The sequence below is a fragment of the Aspergillus affinis genome, assembly GCF_023601865.1.
Source record: "Aspergillus affinis strain CMG 70 chromosome Unknown NODE_79_length_175085_cov_86_119069, whole genome shotgun sequence".
NCBI classification, from domain to species: domain Eukaryota; kingdom Fungi; phylum Ascomycota; class Eurotiomycetes; order Eurotiales; family Aspergillaceae; genus Aspergillus; species Aspergillus affinis.
Genome location: NW_026515860.1, coordinates 68,608 through 86,249, shown reverse-complemented (window position 1 = coordinate 86,249; position 17,642 = coordinate 68,608). Strand labels below are relative to the sequence as shown.

General features: G+C 50.1%; 4 protein-coding genes across 4 annotated transcripts; 2 read left to right on the top strand and 2 right to left on the bottom strand.

Moving 5' to 3' along the window:
• Positions 1-204: 204 nt before the first annotated feature.
• Positions 205-2,555, top strand: KD926_010254 (ATP-binding cassette long-chain fatty acid transporter PXA2; the record flags this gene model as incomplete). The annotated part of the gene is made up of 4 exons (XM_053102781.1): positions 205-714; positions 784-1,420; positions 1,478-2,375; positions 2,477-2,555. 4 exons carry the CDS (start codon positions 205-207, stop codon positions 2,553-2,555), a joined length of 2,124 nt encoding a protein of 707 aa, XP_052953779.1.
• Positions 2,556-3,048: 493 nt separating this feature from the next.
• glpV (glycogen phosphorylase) lies at positions 3,049-6,163 on the bottom strand (the record flags this gene model as incomplete). Its single annotated transcript, XM_053102780.1, has 8 exons — positions 3,049-3,456; positions 3,516-5,278; positions 5,337-5,414; positions 5,486-5,589; positions 5,657-5,718; positions 5,770-5,805; positions 5,877-5,889; positions 5,985-6,163. The coding sequence occupies 8 exons, from the start codon at positions 6,161-6,163 to the stop codon at positions 3,049-3,051; spliced, it is 2,643 nt and encodes an 880-aa protein (XP_052953778.1).
• A 3,225-nt stretch (positions 6,164-9,388) lies between these two features.
• On the bottom strand, positions 9,389-10,535 carry gpaB (guanine nucleotide-binding protein subunit alpha gpaB; the record flags this gene model as incomplete). The annotated part of the gene is made up of 5 exons (XM_053102779.1): positions 9,389-9,488; positions 9,561-9,799; positions 9,854-9,983; positions 10,036-10,164; positions 10,228-10,535. 5 exons carry the CDS (start codon positions 10,533-10,535, stop codon positions 9,389-9,391), a joined length of 906 nt encoding a protein of 301 aa, XP_052953777.1.
• Positions 10,536-15,131: 4,596 nt separating this feature from the next.
• sakA (mitogen-activated protein kinase HOG1) lies at positions 15,132-16,752 on the top strand (the record flags this gene model as incomplete). The annotated part of the gene is made up of 7 exons (XM_053102777.1): positions 15,132-15,187; positions 15,250-15,297; positions 15,700-15,799; positions 15,859-16,215; positions 16,277-16,355; positions 16,415-16,598; positions 16,656-16,752. The coding sequence occupies 7 exons, from the start codon at positions 15,132-15,134 to the stop codon at positions 16,750-16,752; spliced, it is 921 nt and encodes a 306-aa protein (XP_052953776.1).
• Positions 16,753-17,642: the final 890 nt, after the last annotated feature.

Here is a 17,642-nt window from a genome sequence, read left to right as displayed (position 1 = left end):
CTTGGCATTTCCCCCATGTCATCACTCTCTCCTCCTCCTTCTCCTTCTCCTTCTTCTCCTCTCCATCCTCCTCCCCCCCTTCACCATCGCCGTTCTATCACACTCCCTCTTGTACCGTGTCTCTCCGGTCATGGGGCCCTTCGTTGATTCTGGTTAAGATTGCATTTCTGTCTTCTATGCGCGGTCCTTAAACCTGCCGTCGTGATGGCTGTTCAGTCCAAACTCCTCCCCCCCGAGCGCTCGATCCGCCAAACCCTCTCCAGCTTAACATCGCTATACCTTCGCCATCGGGTCGGGATTACTCGTGCCGCCTACGTGGCCTTTTTTGCGTCCCTAGCCAAGCGCATCCATAATGCCATCTCCGAACAGAAAGCCGCTTCTCGGCACCAAGTGGAACTACGGAAACGACCAGGCACCAACAGTCTCGACGATGCCGAGGAACGACCGCGGAAAAAGGTTGGAGTCAATCGCGAATTCTTCCGGAATCTTCTTCGATTACTCAAGATCGTGATTCCCGGCTGGCGGAGCAAGGAGTTCCGATTGTTGATTGGTCACAGTGTGTTCCTGGTGCTTCGGACGGTTCTCAGTCTGTACGTGGCCGAACTAGATGGCAGGCTCGTCAGCAATTTGGTTCGGGGACGGGGGAAAGATTTCCTGCTGGGGCTGGTATGGTGGATGATCGTTGCGGTTCCTGCGACTTTCACGAATTCCATGGTATGTCAGACTAGCGGCCTGGCCTGGTTTGTATGGGATGAAGTAACATCGTGCTAACCCGACACTCAGCTGTCCTACCACCAATGCAGACTTGCCCTTAGCTATCGCAAACGTCTCACGGACCACATCCATGAAAAATACCTTACCAACATGACATTCTATGCGATCTCGGCTTTGGACGACCGAGTGAAGAATCCCGATCAACTCATCACGGTGGACGTGTCTCGATTCTCCGACAGTCTGGCAGAGCTCTATTCTAACCTGGCCAAGCCCGTTCTCGACATGGCTATCTATAATTACTCCCTTTCCAAAAGCGTGGGCAGCGAAGGCTTGTTTATTATGGGTCTTTTAGTCCAACTGTCGGCCAATGTCATGCGTGCACTGACACCCCCGTTCGGCCGATATGTGGCTGACGAAGCCCGTCTGGAGGGAGAATTCCGGTTCCTCCATTCAAGACTAATAGACTATAGCGAGGAGGTGGCCCTCTATCATGGCCATGAAGCGGAGAAGGACACGCTCGACAAGGGCTATTTCACGCTGATCAAACATGTGAATCGCATTCTGCGGAGACGATTATATCATGGCTTTATGGAAGACTTCGTCATAAAGTACTTCTGGGGCGCTCTTGGGTTGATCCTGTGCAGTGTACCTGTCTTCGTCAAGATCCCCGGCCAAGTCAGCCAGACCATGGGTGATCGAACGGAAAGTGAGTGGTTCCTCAATCCATTATCTACGGACCTTGGAAGTTAACCCGATCCTACAGGTTTTGTCACGAACAGAAGAATGCTCCTCTCTTCATCCGACGCCTTTGGTCGCTTGATGTTCTCCTACAAAGAAATCTCCGAACTCGCAGGCCACACAGCCCGCGTCTCATCCCTCATGGAGGTCATGGACGACCTCCTGGCCGGGCGCTTCGAAAAGAAACTCGTCTCATCCGCCTCTACCGAAGAAAACGCCGCCGTTCTCTCCGGCCGCGGCGTCATCAAGGAGAGCGACTCCATCGAATTCACCGACGTCCCGATCGTCTCCCCCAACGGCGACGTCCTGGTCCGCAAACTCTCCTTCACCGTCCACCCTGGCGACCACCTCCTCATCGTCGGCCCCAACGGCTGCGGTAAATCATCCCTCTTCCGAATCCTCGGCGGCCTCTGGCCCGTATACGGCGGCACCGTCAAGAAACCCCGCTTCGACGAAATCTTCTACATCCCGCAGCGACCGTACCTTTCCCGCGGCACCCTGCGCCAGCAGGTCATCTACCCGGACGGCCTCCGCGAGATGCGCGCCAAGGGCATCACCGACGCCGACCTCTACGAGATCCTCTCCATCGTCGAAATCGCCTCGGTCGTCGACCGGCCCCACGGCTGGGACGCCGAGGAGGAATGGCGCGACGTGCTCTCAGGCGGCCTGCAGCAGCGCATCGCCATGGCGCGGCTCTTCTACCATCGTCCTAAATTCGCCATCCTCGATGAGTGCACCTCCTCTGTCACCTTGGAGATCGAACGCGTGATGTACGAGACCGCCAAGAATCTCGGCACCACCTTGATGACCGTCTCCCACCGTCGCAGTCTCTGGAAGTATCACAAGATGATCCTCCAATTTGATGGCCAGGGCAGCTATATCTTTACGGGGTTGGATTGGGAACGAAGACTGAAATTGGAAGAGTATGTCTTATATAATACACCCCTCCATGCCTTACCTCACCTACCTACTTACTACTACCCCTTGCCAAACGTCACATGCTAACCCACAACCTCAACCACAGTGAAAAGGAAGAACTAGACCTTCACCTCCGCGCCGTCCCGGATCTACGGAAACGGGTAACCGAACTAAGTGCTTCCTAGAGTGGGAGACTCATTAAATGGTCCTTATTAGTCCTTTTTCTACATTTCTCTTAGCTTTGGGGCGCTAGAAAGCCGGAAATGGTCCTCAACAGAGTCTATCACATATATAGTTAGATGTTAGCCATCCTTCCTTGATTTTCCGTTCTCGGTGCTGTTTTGGCTAGTTTACGATTACATGTACCTTACTTAGCGCCGTTTTGGCATTGAATATCTTAGGGTTGTTGATAGTCACATAGATACTTCTTCTACCATTACAGTATGGTTACTATCTGATGTCTGGATTGAATTAAGACAGAAAAAAATAGTTGATTGCGTTACGAGTCATTGAGTCTGAGAATGCGATGACTTGGTCGTCAAACCAGCTGTCATATGCTATAAACAAACGGGAAAGTGCATGCTCGATAATTCAGAACAAGTAATGAAGGAAGTTCCCATGAATGATAACAAATTGAAAAGATAGACCAGAATACTGTATGCGAGGACTGCAATGGATTCAATCTTTCACAGCCAGAGGCTCCACGTTCCAGATGCTGTCCGCATACTCGTTGATCACACGATCTGTGGAGAAGAAGCCCATGCGAGCAACGCTGGTTATGGATTTAGCAAGCCACTCATCTCGATCGTTGAACGCCTCGTCCACCATTTTCTGCGTGGTAATGTACGAGTTGAAATCGTCAGAGACTAGATAGTAATCGCCATGCTCTGCGATGGATGCGATGAGCGCGGAGAAATCGTTGGGGTCGCCAAATGTGCCTCCTCGAATGGCATCAAAGACCTTGGCGAGATGGGAATCGAGCTGGAAATCGCCGTACAGGTGTCGGTGGCGCAGCTCCTCGACGTCCTCTGCAAGGTTTCCGAACAAGAAGATGTTCTGCTCGCCGATCTCACGGGTGATCTCGATCTGTGCAGTCCTGGGGTCAGTTTTTCATGCTCATCTAAAAGGGGTAGGGGTAGACATACATTAGCACCGTCACAGGTTCCAATGATCAAGCCGCCATTCAAGACGAATTTCATGTTGCTCGTTCCGCTGCCCTCAGTACCGGCTGTCGAGATGTGCTCGCTAATGTCCGAGGCGGGGCAAATCAACTCGGCTTTGCTAACGTTGTAGTCTTGAATGAAGATCACCTTCAAGAGGTCACCAATATCCGGGTCGTTGTTCACGACGGATGCGACGTTATTGACAAGATGGATCACCGTCTTAGCCATCCAATAACCTGGGGCCGCCTTTCCACCGATTATGGATACTCGCGGCAAGACCTGCTTCCTTTCCTCGGGTGACATGGCCTTAATCGTCAGGTATCTATGAATCACCCCGAATATGTTCAGCTGTTGGCGCTTATACTCATGGATACGCTTCACCTGGATGTCAAACAAGGCAGTCGGGTTGACGCTGTAGCCGGTAGTGTCTTTGATGTGTTTGGCAAGGCGAATCTTGTTGGCCGTCTTAATCTCCTCCCACTCCTTGCGGAATTCTTTATCGTCGACGAACGCCTCCAGTTTATCGAGCAGCGTCAGGTCGGTCAAGAACTCACGCCCACCAAGCTTTGAAGCGATGAGCTCCGAAAGCCGCGGGTTGGCCTGGTGTAGCCAACGGCGAGGGGTGACTCCGTTGGTGACATTGGTGAACTTGTCGGGGCCGTAGATTTCAACGAAATCTTTGAAAAGCGTGGTCTTGAGTAGGTCAGAGTGCAATTCCGCCACTCCGTTGACCTTGTGGGAACCAATAATCGCTATGTAGGCCATGCGGACCATCTTTGGGTGCGACTCTTCGATAATTGAAACACGAGAGAGCAAGTCCCGGTCCTCGGGGAACCTCTTCTCCACCGAGTGAAGGAAGAATAGGTTAATATCATAGATTATCTGCATGTGTCGCGGGAGGAGGTTCTGCATCAACGGGACAGACCATTTCTCCAATGCCTCGGGCAAGACCGTGTGGTTGGTATAGCCAAACGTGTTAGTCACGATGTTCCAGGCCTCGTCCCATTCAAGACCCTCCTGGTCAATCAATATGCGCTGCAACTCCACTATGGCTAGCGTTGGGTGGGTGTCGTTGAGCTGGATGGCAATTTGATCGGCAAAGTCGCTCCACGGCCTCTGGGTCTTCTTGAATCGCCGAACAATGTCATACAACGAAGCAGCGCACCAGAAGTATTGCTGTTTCAGTCTGAGCTCTTTACCTCTTTCGAGATTGTCGTTCGGGTATAGAACGGCCGAGATGGTATCTGCGCGCTGTTGTTCAGCCACGGCATTCTCGTAGTCGCCAGCATTAAACTTCTGGAAATCAAACTCCCCGCTGCTGGCTTTGCTAGACCAGAGCCGAAGGTTGTTTGTAGTGCTGGTGCCATAGCCCGGGATGGGCATGTCATAGGCAATGGCTTGCACTATTTCACCATCTTGCCACGAATGGATGGTTTTCCCTTTCTCCTCGTATTTCCTCACCCAGCCGTAAAACTGGATGTCCACCGTGATCTCATGTCGAGGAAGCTCCCACGGGTTGAAATCAAGCCAGTAATCTGGGATCTCCACCTGGTAACCGTTCACGATCTCTTGTTTGAATATTCCGTAGCGGTAACGCAAGCCGTAGCCCCAGGCCGGGTAGTTCAGCGTCGCGAGACTGTCGAGAAAGCAAGCTGCCAGACGACCTAAGCCGCCATTTCCCAAGGCAGCGTCATGTTCCTGGTTGATAATGTCTTCGACCCGGAAACCGAGATCCTTCAAGCCGTCTATTTGTATTTGTCAGTCATTGCGGTCCGCTAATTGGGTTCTTGAGGCAAACTATACCTCTAGCAATATCCTTCTTTTCAACGTTGAGCATAGCATTGTCCAGTGCCCTGCCCATCAGGAATTCGAGCGAGAGGTCTAGGGGAGCCAGTCAGCGATATTGCTTGCCATCTTCTTCTGTCGTCAAGGTTGTCCACGGAACTACATACAGTACACCCTTTTCTGGTCTGTGAAGGACTGGCGCTGCTGGGTCTTGTTCCAGTCGATAATCAAACGGTCTCGGAAGGCAAGTGCAGTTCCGGAGTATGCGGCCCTGGACGTATGTTAGGTCCTTGCTAGGTTCATGAGAGCAATGCGCGACCGCAGGAGACAGGACATACAGCTCATCACAGTTGTACAGAGACCGAGCCAGCGTGGTCTCGACATGGCGAATCAGTTCTTTCTAGTGCAACCATTAGCAAGCTAACCATTGGGGCCGGTTCAGATCGCATACCTCAAACTCCTCCTTGCTGGTAAAGCCTTGGATAGACTAGCAGGTTGTGGTCTCGTCAGTATCGCGATCCCCAATGGGACTAGGCTACCCTTTTGGCGTCGACCTACGTAATTTCTCCATCTTTGTGCGACTTCAGGTTAGCTAGGGTCGCAGGGATTCCAGTTGTCTTTCGGGGCAGGGGGTTGTCGCGACGTGTGCAGGGATGGTGGACTCACAATTCTCGCAATGGCTCGGGGATACTGGCCTCGACGCTCTTGGTATCAGCGGGTCCAAAGCCGGTGTAGGTTCTCTTGTGCTTGGGACGACTGAAGCCGGGACCAATGGGACCCTGGAGCTCGGAGACAGGAGCACCGACGGAGGGTCTTCTCTCACGACGTTCACGTTCCTCGGTCATGATGGTGGACGTGGCTGGGAGGATGTAATGATATGGAGGGGGATGACAGATGCCTGTATGTATGTATGCTTCAATGGAATGGTTTAAATCTAAGGGAATAGACACTGGGGGGCTGATTGTAGCAAAACGATGGACCGATCCTGAGGGGAGAGAGAAGTCAAGGAAGGCTCCTCCCGGTGTCGCGACAACGAAGGAAAGAGGGGGAAGAGGCCTGGTGGACGAGCGACATTATATAACGACCGCCCCCTCCCGTGACATGGGAGGAGGTCGTGAACAGGGCGGGGTTTGCGAGAAGGGAAAACAAGGACAAAGACGGAGGTTGAGGAGCTAAGGCAAGCCCCAGACGTCAGGTTTCTAGACCCCGGTCGACGCTGGGTGATCTGCCCATTGCGACTGACTGCAGTGACGGGCCCGGATAAGTATGGAAGTACTAACGGCCCTTACGTGATCTGATAGTGGCCGACAAGGTACCTAGTCCGGTTTTATTGCCTGATGTCGCCAGGAAGTTCGAAGATATCGGGCTCCTTCAGCGTCAGAGCTCTCGGGATGAACACGAAGCGGGGGAGAACGAAGGGATTTGCACGCACTTCAATTGAGATGGAGCTCGATCATATCATGCGATCTCCGATCAACCGCCGCTGCTGTCCGTGCAGTACATGAAGTCTGGCGCCCACCAATGCTCGCCCACCGCAGCCCTCCGTGGTCGCTGCAGCTCACTGACGTTTCCCTCGTCAAAGCTCCTCTGCCCCCGCAGTGCCATCTGCATGTCTTACCGTCCGTGATGATCGTAGCCGTTGTAGAATTGGTCATGGAATGGTGTAACTCGTACTGAGTCCTTGACGCCAAAGGCATTGTGCGCCATCGCTGGGAGACTATGATAGGTATTACATGATGTCAAAGTTTAGGAAAATTCCCACAGTCAATCCGATATGGTGTAACGGCTAACATCGCCGCCTTTCATGAACTGAAAGCAAAGATCCGCGGCAGCTCGGGGTTCGATTCCCCGTATCGGAGTCTTTTCTTTTGTCTTTTTTTTTTTTGTCTTCTCTACCTCTATACTACTTATTACTTAGTTACTTATTTTTTGTCTACCGTTTCTGCTTCTTGCTTTCCTTGTTTTGATCTCATGTCTCTAATATCTTCCAAGTAGTTCACGAACCCCTCAAGTTTAAAACTCATGGGCTAAAATTAGCACAGCACCGGTAACTGTAGATCCAAGGCCTGGATCCAAATGACAACCCTCCGTCCGTTGGAAATATACCTCAGCCCCTTGCCGCATGCAGCACCTCGTCATGGAAAAAAAAAAAAATTATATTTCCCTTGGGGTTGATTGAGTCCGCGTTTTGGATCTCCTGTCATACCTTGGTTAATCCAGGGCACTTGATCATTTACTTCGGCGTTGTTCGGTTCCCGGTATATATATCCGATCCCCTTTCCACGGGGTAAAGTGCCGGTAACTGACCGGTACGCCAGACGATCCACCGCGGACCGCAGTACTTCGTAGGAGAAGACGGATGCTGTGGTCCCCCATATACCCATATACCCGCCCCTAAAGATCCATCTAAACATATACGTGGAAGAAAAGTGAGAGAAACAACAATGACTCGAAGATCGAAATGGAACTAACCCTCCACCAATCCGATAAATGCGCCGGATCCCCTGTCTTGACTTCAAAAATCCGAGACGAAGTGGCCTCCGTGGTTCTAGCAGACAACCCACCCACCACGCTGTAACGTAGGTAGGGTTGATCGGGATCCTGAAACCGCCCAGTTCCTGGACAATGCCTGGCATAAGAATGGATGCTGGGTTTTCGTGAATGCGAAGGGAGAAGAAATCCCGGATGCAATTCGACTGCTCTGAATTGGAAAATAACAGATACTTGGCCTATGATCAGTATTTATTGTTGCTAAAGTAGCGGGTGGATATGTAACTGCTTGTAGAAAGATTTATCATGCCTCATAATCATACTTAAGGGAATCCTCCCACGTACTTTCAAAGTGCCTTCTTATACTCAAAGTTAATGCAACTTTTCATCAATTCATCCGATATGGTGTAACGGCTAACATCGCCGCCTTTCAAGTACTGAAAGTCAAAGATCCGCGGCAGCTCGGGGTTCGATTCCCCGTATCGGAGTAACAATTTCTTTTTTTGGTTTTCTTTTTGCCCTCTGTTTCAAGATTATCTATCATCCATTCAACCCACCAATAATACCAGTAGTTATAGTTACTGCTGACTTTTTTTTTTATAATGCCCTTTAGGTGCCCAAGCCAAGAAGCAGCGCATATTATCATCGCGAGTCATCTCATTCCCACTACTGCCCTACCTGATGTATAATTGCCGGGGGCAGAAAGGGAGGATCTGGAATTCGACATTCACGCATTGTCATTGTAGCTGATTAATTAGTCAAGACCTCGTCGAAGCCGGCCTCTCGACCTGATTCCAAAGGTCATGCATGCTGTTTAGAAGACAAGGAAGATAAGGATAAGATCGTAGAAAAATTTTGATAAGTAACACACTCGGTGGAAAAGAACACGCTAAGATTGAATGGTATAAGTCGCAGGAATTGCAAGCAATTGTCAAAAATGAGAAAGACCACCAAGAAATGCGAAAAATAAAAGTAGAACATCGGAAGCCAGACAGAAAGTCAAAGCAAGCTGAGACAGGACAACACCCCTGCTGCGCATCGGAAAGGATATCGAAGGAGAAAAGCAAACCAAAACCTCGCACGGGCTATATGCAAAAAGTGTGCTGAGGGCAATAAAACTTTTCACAATAACATGCTCATCAAATTCCACGCCCAATAAAAGCGGGAAAAGGGTGGGAAAAGGAAGGGAAAGGCGGATAAAGAAGCCAATCGGTGCCGATGCGAATAAAACAAAATAAATAAAAATGATACCCTCCAAACATATCCGCCTGAAAGAGAAAGAAAAACCCAAAACCGATGTGGGATAAGGAACACATAGCCACAGTGATCCCGACATGGCCCAACCCAGCGCCTTAACATGTTGAACTGAGATGAGATTAGCACCGCAACGCCGATGCCTATCCACTGAACATAAGAGAGTATTTGGTGAAGAAAATCAGAAGCAGGGGAAATGAAGCCAAATAGTGGTGATTAGTAGGAAAGAACGTAAAGCCGTGATCAGAGCGTGGCAGGCTTCTTGGTTGCTGACGACCTTGCCATGAAAGAGACAGATGTCTCGAATCGAAAAATCCGAGCCATCCCTATAAGATGCCCGAGTCTTTCAGGGCATTCTGTAGGATCGTTTCTTTAACAGCCGCAAAAACGAGACGAATATTCGTGGTGTCGGTTGCCTGCGTCAGACTGCGGTGAAATTGATGTTAGATCTTGACATCTGATAAACGAGGGTCATGTTCATTGGAGGCCAGAACTTACTGAGGGTAGAGATTCAGGTGTGCCCGATTTACCTGATTGAACCTCCACAGAAGGTACTTGGCAGCGCGATTGACGTCGTTGCCACCGGAGTAATCCGGAAAGTAGGTGCTCAGAGGTGAACGGGGAAGCTTTTGTCGGAAAAGATCGACCTTGTTTAGGAAGAGAATAATACTCGTTCGCATAAACCACCGAGAATTAACGACAGAATCAAAAAGTACCAGGCTCTCCATCATCCGATTCTTTACAATGTATTAGCTGGGCACGTGCTGGCGACCGATTCTAGCAAGACTTACCTGGTTGCTTTCTTCCAGCAACACTTGGTCATATTCACTCAATGCCACGCAGAAAATGATCGATGTAACATTTTCAAAACAGTGAATCCACTTCTTTCGCTCGCTGCGTTGACCGCCCACGTCGAACATGCTGTCGAGTTTGTAAGTATCAGGGTGTTCAGTAAGACAGGAATTCCACATACTGTATACTAAGTTGACCCATGGAGAACCTGGTTTCGTATATACCCGTGGTCTTCGTTCTTGCACGAAGCACATCGTTCACATTGGGAATGTAATCCGCGGATGCGATCCGTTTTGCCTCTTCGAAAAAGCTGGCAACAAGCCCCTGTTAGCACGCAGCCCATGATAGCAACCCAGATATCTCCATTGCTTACTATGGCGCGGAGTCCATTAAATAGAACTCGTTCTGATGTTCCAGTGCTATCGAGGTACATGGATCGCTCCATATATACGTTATCGCATCTCCGACCTTAGGGTCTAACGCCGTGTTCGGATCTGGGTCGATGTTGTAATCAGAAAGATACTCGATATAATCTCGGACCTTCTGGCTTGTCGGTTCGAGATTGAATTGGTGGTAGGCTCCGATGAGCGATTTGACGCAATCCATCAGGTTCTTGTATACCGTTAAGCGATATAAAGCCAGTTCCTCCACTGTATAACCATTTTGATGGATGATTTTCATTTGTTTGACGATCGTCGATTTGCCGCTTTCTCCAGACCCTAGTAGCACCCAGCAAAAAAACACCTGTCAGATAAAGGGGAGATACCAATTTCGGGGAAACCGCAAACGTACCAAGCAGTAAGATCTTGCATTCCCGCCGTAACTTTCTCGAGTCCTCATCTAGCCTGCGATCGATCGCTTGACTCTTCTTTCTTTGCTCCGAATACTCCGACGACTCTGAACTCATACACGAACCCATCTTCTCGGCTATGTTCGATAACGAAGCGTTAAATCATGAGCTGCCCGAGAGAATGAAATTCATCCAATTTATCGAGACACCGACGCCCGACACTGTCGGCTGGGACTGTCACGGACTGCGAGATAATTCTGGGTAAGGACTCGGAGGAATTGCCGGCGAACGAGCGGAAGCGCGGTCTAGAGAGGAGCGGGATAGCCCGACGGAAGCAAAAGGGGAGGAGTTGTTTTCGGCGCTCAACGATCAAACGTGACTAGGCTGGAATCAAACTCGGCGCACAGAGAGCAGATACAGGGTGACGACGAAAGGGGTCTGGGTCTGTCGAATGGAGGCCTGAGCGAGGACTGCAAGCTCCCGGGGGGGGCGGAGGTCAAGGCTCGTGACGCAGGTGATGAAACCAGGGAGACGAACGGCGGCAGGGGGGTCAGAGGAGAGCTTGGAGGGATCCGGTGGTAAGGAAGAGGAATTCGTCCAGGTAGATTGACAGAGAAGGAGGGGCGACAGGATTTCGACTGCGGAGCAAGAGGTTGAGCGAGAGCGATGAGCCGACGCTAAGAAGGGTAGCTGGACGATCGGGGGGGATGATGTGGGAGGGCGGATGGGATCGCGGATCTCGAGTGAGATAATGTAAGCAATGGGGGGGGGGGTTGCAAAGGTTAATTGTCGGTCAGAAGGGAGGAGTAGAATCGTAATAAAAATAGTTAATGGAAAGAAGAAGAAAAATTATGGGAAAGGCAGATTAAAGAAGATATGGGGATGATCCGTGACCCGGAAAGTAGATCAAGTCGTTCGTATGGCGGTGATTACTTATTATTATGGCCTAATGGTGTGGGTGTACTTAATCGTCATATACATGAGGAGACCCGTTTGGAGAGTGGAGAGGACCCGACAGAGGGAGAAACCGACAGAGAGGGAGGGAGAAAGAAAGAATAGAAAGAGAGAGAGAGTGTGTGGATTACATTGGAGTACCAACTCGTGACCTGCCCCAGTAACTTACAGTGAATAATACGGGATCCCTCCGCTGGACTTTTAGCGGGACTTGACAACTTGACAGTCGTAGGCGTAACCCCCTCTGGACTGGCCTACACAATTAGCGGACGCCACAGTTCATCATTGAATTCTCTCCCTCCCTCTCTTTTCTACTTCCTACCTGCCCCTGCCCAAAGGTCCCAGTTCTTAATATTCAATAGTAAGTGCAGCGAGCATGGTAATAATGCCAAACAGAAATCAACAGTGCAGATGTAACAATCTCATGCATCTCTGACACGCTCAAACTTCAAACAAGACCTGCCTGGCCTGAACCTGTTGTACTACCTCCTACTGGACAGATTGGGTACCCGGTACATTTTTCCTCCCACCGGGGCGCAGATGCGCGGTTTTGGGGAATGTCAGGACTGGGGCTATGTCGCTCGACCCTCTTGATTGGAGAATTGCGTCCTCGGGGATGGTCGCGCCAGATCTAAATTTATTCACCTGCATCCCAATAATCATTAGGCCCGCGGAGACTAAAGAGAGAGAGGGAAAGAGAATAAGAGAGGGAGGGTAATACAGCAAGGGGCATCACATAACGGAACCTACGATGGTCCTCGCTACGGTGTGGTACACGAGCTTCACGTGCGTGGGATCGAACAGATGGTCGTTTTTGGGGGGATCAATATGAAAGAAGGAAGAGGACAATTATTCCCCTACGAAGCGTCCAAGCTGGAATTGTGATTACACGGTATTACGTACAGTGCCCGGTATCTTCGAAGTACCAGTACTTGTTTCGACGGTTAATCCAGTATGTTCAAGCCAAGAGGGCTTCGAGAACTACTAAACCTAAAACAAGAGGCAAAGAAAGGGGGAGGATGGTCGAGGAAATTTGGATCACATCCCCCGATTAAGGGGCGAGGGACCAGGAAAGGAGAAGAAGCATCAAAGAGAATGGCAGGAACCATCGTCAACTTGACACCTCATTTCGAAGCTCGATATAGTACACCAAGTTCTTTGTTGTTCGGGGCGCTTGGACCCGCCGACTTGTTGAAAGAGGGGAAGGGTCGAAAGAAAGGCGACTAGTGCTTAGGGAGGCTACAAAGTACCTGAAAATAGGTCCCCTTCAGGCGTTACTGTGTAGCCTACCGAGCATCCCGTCCTGCTGGCAGACATGGTTATCCTGAGTATGGGAATCTGATCGGAATCTAACATTATCGGTTCCAGTCATGAATGATATGATGTGGACAGTTGTACACGAAGCGAAGTGGGTGGAAATATATGCAAGTTGGATCGCGCCCCACAAACTGATGATGAAATTGACGTATGTACCCCGTACACATATCTGGTGCAGTAGACGACGTGCCCGTTGCTCGAGATTCTACTCCTACAGCACGGCGCTTTCCTGGATTAGTTCGCATGAACAAGAGTAACAAGAACTAAGATATATATCTCAAAGATATACACCACGCGAAACAGGTACATACAAATTTTCAGAATTGCCTACCACAAGATACCCGCTGAATTCTAACCCCCTAACATGTGGCGATCAACATCAGCCCCTATACTGGACACCCAGCTTTGCGTTTCCCCGGCTGAACTCCCCGGACCCGGGGAGTCGGTACTCGGTGGCCTGGACCCTTTTTAGAGATCGGTATCTGCGCAGAGGCTATATTGCCGAAAGACAGCTTAGTTCTATAAGATCTGAAAGGGGTTCTCGATGAACGATTCAGATGAAATCTTGAAGTTTGCACGCCTAGTACACCTCGAGGCCCCGCGGCTCTCTGGGCATAGATCTAGACAATGAATGAATGTATGGATCCCCGAGGGCTATCTTATGCACATACGGGAGTGGAATTTCCTTCATATTGTATGGCATACCCTAACCTTGGAAAATAACCCCGTCGTCCAATGGTGGACATTGCTCTCCATGGGCCCATTTCTACCGTGGGAGCAGCATGAATTCCCAATGGAAGACCTTGCAGAATGCTTGATTATAAGATCCGCATGTGGCTTTATTTGGTCCCTGAATCGACGCGAGATTGCCACACATTAAAAATAGCAGGTGTCAAGGATGGTGTGGGTACAGGGTTCATTCTATAGCGCAGATTGTATCTGGCAATCTGCAACGAACCCATCTAAAGTTGAGAGGAACATCTTGCAGGGGCAGCGATCCAATGACCGAACGCTAACTAGAGGAACGTGCTTCTTATTTATTATGGAGACAGGGAAGCCGAAGATGCTGAGATCATAGAGAGGAGATGACATCCCTCCAAAATATCAAGGAGGAACCGGAATACTAGGGAAACCACAGAATGTATGAGCCCCAAACTACTCGGCATAAGAATCTTAGTTAAAAATCGAAAAGGGTTGGGCATTATTGGGGGTCCAGTCATCCCGTCTCCTTTTTTCCCATTTCCCTGGCATGGGCGAACTATGATATCATAGCGCAGTCACTGCTTTACCGCGTCAAGTGAACATGGCCTCGATGGATTTCGGGGAACATGGATAATAGCATGTTTATCCCTAGGAATCCTTCTAGTACATTCACTTTATGCAACCCTGCAAGATCCTACCCAAAGATTGCCGGTGTTCTAGCGACACATGATGAGCTGTACACCTGAACGGAATGCAACGACGGTTTGGACTTTGGACCTTGGTTGGAGAAGCCTCTCGGGCGCTTAGCCTCTGAGAGAATGTATAGTGTAGTGATGCAAAGGGAATAGGATCATTTATTGAATAAACACCAGTTATGATGATTGTGTATCTTCTTCGAGAGAGTATGCAAATGAACCGATAGAAAGAAAAGGCCAAGAGGAGGTGGTCGAGGATGCATGAGTCCGGGTCGTCGTGCCTTGAAAGTTGAAACAAGGATCCGACCGCCGGTTAGCTAAGCCAGTGCATACGGAGTGCCACTGGACCAGATAGTTCCAGGGTAAAATGAAAAGAAAAATGCCAAAGAAAAGGGAGATACACCGCGTGGCCGACAGAAATTGCAGCGCGAGATTTGGTCGCGGACGTCATCGATTCTTGAGCCTTGGAGCCGGAGAGTCGAAGGGGACGGAGCAAATCCAAGAGACGCTCGTTTTCCCCACACACCCTCTGCTGCTCCTCTTGGTCTCTGCTGGCCGCCACCGACGGCTTTTGCTTCCTCTCTCTGCCGTCAGCGTCCTTATTATTATTATTCTCCTCAGGCCTCGCTTTTTCTATTATCCACACCCCCCTCTCTTCTTTCTCCCTTCTACCTCGTCTCCTTCTGGTTTTATTTTCGCGTCGACGCGAGATAAAAAAGAAAAGAAAAGCTTTCTCTCAGCCCCTCCTGATTTTCTCCCCTCCCCCTCCGCAAGAAACACTTCCCTGGGCTGTGGTCTTCCACCCGTCCGTGATTCAAAATGGCGGAATTCGTGCGTGCCCAGATCTTTGGCACCACTTTCGAGATCACCAGCAGGTATTGCTACGAGAAATCCCTCCTCATCACCGCAACAGGCTAATCGGTCGCTCTGTGGATAGGTACACCGACCTGCAACCGGTGGGAATGGGGGCGTTTGGACTGGTCTGGTATGGCTGAGAACCCCTCACTTTGCACGGCACTTCCCTGGTGCCCCTCGTTAGGCATCGTGGGCTGACACGCAACCACCCCCGCGGAGGACAACAGTTCCGCAAAGGATCAATTGACTGCGCAGCCGGTCGCCGTCAAAAAGATCATGAAACCCTTCAGCACGCCGGTGTTGTCCAAGAGAACGTACCGGGAACTGAAGTTGTTGAAGCATCTGCGCCACGAAAATGTCCGTCCGCCACTGCATGAACACGCCTTCCCCCGCCATCCTCAAATAAGTACTAATCAACCCAATTCCGAGTAGATTATCAGCCTGAGCGACATTTTTATTTCCCCGCTGGAGGACATGTATGCGGTCCGGTCTTTTTGATTCGGAACTTTGTCTTGCTGACTCCCCGCGATAGCTACTTCGTGACTGAGCTGTTGGGAACCGACCTGCACCGACTTCTGACCTCCCGCCCGTTGGAGAAACAGTTCATTCAGTATTTCTTGTATCAGATTCTGGTGTGTGGCCGTGACAGTTCCCCCTTTGGGTTCCTTGGTCCGTCGCTAACTGGCCGCAGCGAGGGTTGAAATTTGTCCACTCAGCAGGCGTTGTTCATCGAGACCTCAAACCCAGCAATATCCTCATCAACGAAAACTGCGATCTGAAAATCTGCGACTTTGGCCTGGCCCGTATCCAAGACCCTCAGATGACCGGCTATGTATCGACGAGGTACTATCGCGCGCCCGAGATCATGCTAACATGGCAAAAGTACGACGTGGAGGTGGATATCTGGAGTGCAGCCTGTATCTTTGCGGAGATGCTGGAGGGAAAGCCCTTGTTCCCCGGAAAGGACCATGTCAACCAGTTTTCGATCATCACAGAACTTCTGGGTACCCCGCCGGACGACGTGACCCAGACCATCTGCAGTGAAAACGTGAGCACGATGCTTGTTCCAGGCTCAGCTGCGTCCAACAGATCGCTAACATCCGGCTTAGACACTGCGCTTCGTCAAATCTTTGCCCAAGCGAGAGCGCCAGCCTCTCGCCAACAAATTCAAGAACGCCGACCCGGATGGTATGTTTGACACCTGTTCATTGAAGGATGTGGGATCGACAGCAACTGATATCATATAGCGGTTGACCTTCTCGAGCGAATGCTTGTGTTTGACCCCAAGAAGCGAGTCCGTGCCGGTGAAGCCCTTGCGCACGAGTACCTGGCCCCCTACCACGACCCGACCGATGAACCCGAGGCGGAAGAGAAGTTCGATTGGTCATTCAACGATGCTGAGCTACCAGTGGATACATGGAAAATCATGATGTGCGTATCTCCATGCTGAATCTTTTCGGTCATTTTTCGCTAACTCCTGCTCGGTAGGTACTCCGAGATCCTCGACTTCCACAATATTGAACAAGGCAACGACGCCGGTCAAGTTCTTGTCGAGGGAGTTGGGAATGGTCAGAGTTATGCATGAGAGGCTTCACAATAATTAATATTACTGGCAAAAAACATACCGACGGTGTCGCGTGATAATGAGGATTTCCTTGTCAGCCTACGAATGCAGTCCCAAAACGTCTCTGCCACCTCTGGATTTTCTTTTCCTTGCATCTTTGTCTCTTTGCCCTCATTCTGAGGCGTAAATGGATTTGCAGTTGGGGACTTTTCTGGCTATTTATCCTTCGACATTATTAGAGTTGGGATGAAATGCGTTTTGTAACACGACTACATGTTTTCTCTTGTTTTCTCTTTTCTTTTCTTCATTTTCTCATACATATTATTTTGTCCGGTCCATGACTGATGACCACGTGGATTTCTCTTGTGTTGTTAGCCTCTCTTGATTGAATGAAAGTGATAGATAACTGTTTATCTAATAACAACCCTTAATCTACTTCCCTCCCCCGCAATCATTTCCTCTGTAGTATCCACCACCCACGGCGTATTCCCAATTCTTTGAAGAAGGCTTCGGAGTATTCCTTCAGCCCTGATCGTCCCTCGAATACATCATCGGCCCCATAATTGACTGCGGGGCGAAGGCCATCGTCAATCAATCTCCGACTTTGTCACCGCCCGCCGAGGCTCCAGTCCTGCTGCAACTCATTTCCCCTGGTTTCAAGGCGATGGAACCATTCTCTCGACTCTGGGGTCAACGGGCGATTGTTTAGTCTGGTCGCACGTGAGATCACGCCGGCTTTCCTCGTGTTCTTCGTTTTTTTCTTTTTTCGCTTCGAAGGGTGTCCCCCTTTCTCTTGGAAGGCATTGGCCCTTGGACGTGTCATTTTTTTCGAGTCTTAACTATATCGCGGACGGATTCTACGCCATGTCTCGCACCCCAAGTGGTCAGGAGCCCATTGTTTTGGTCATAGA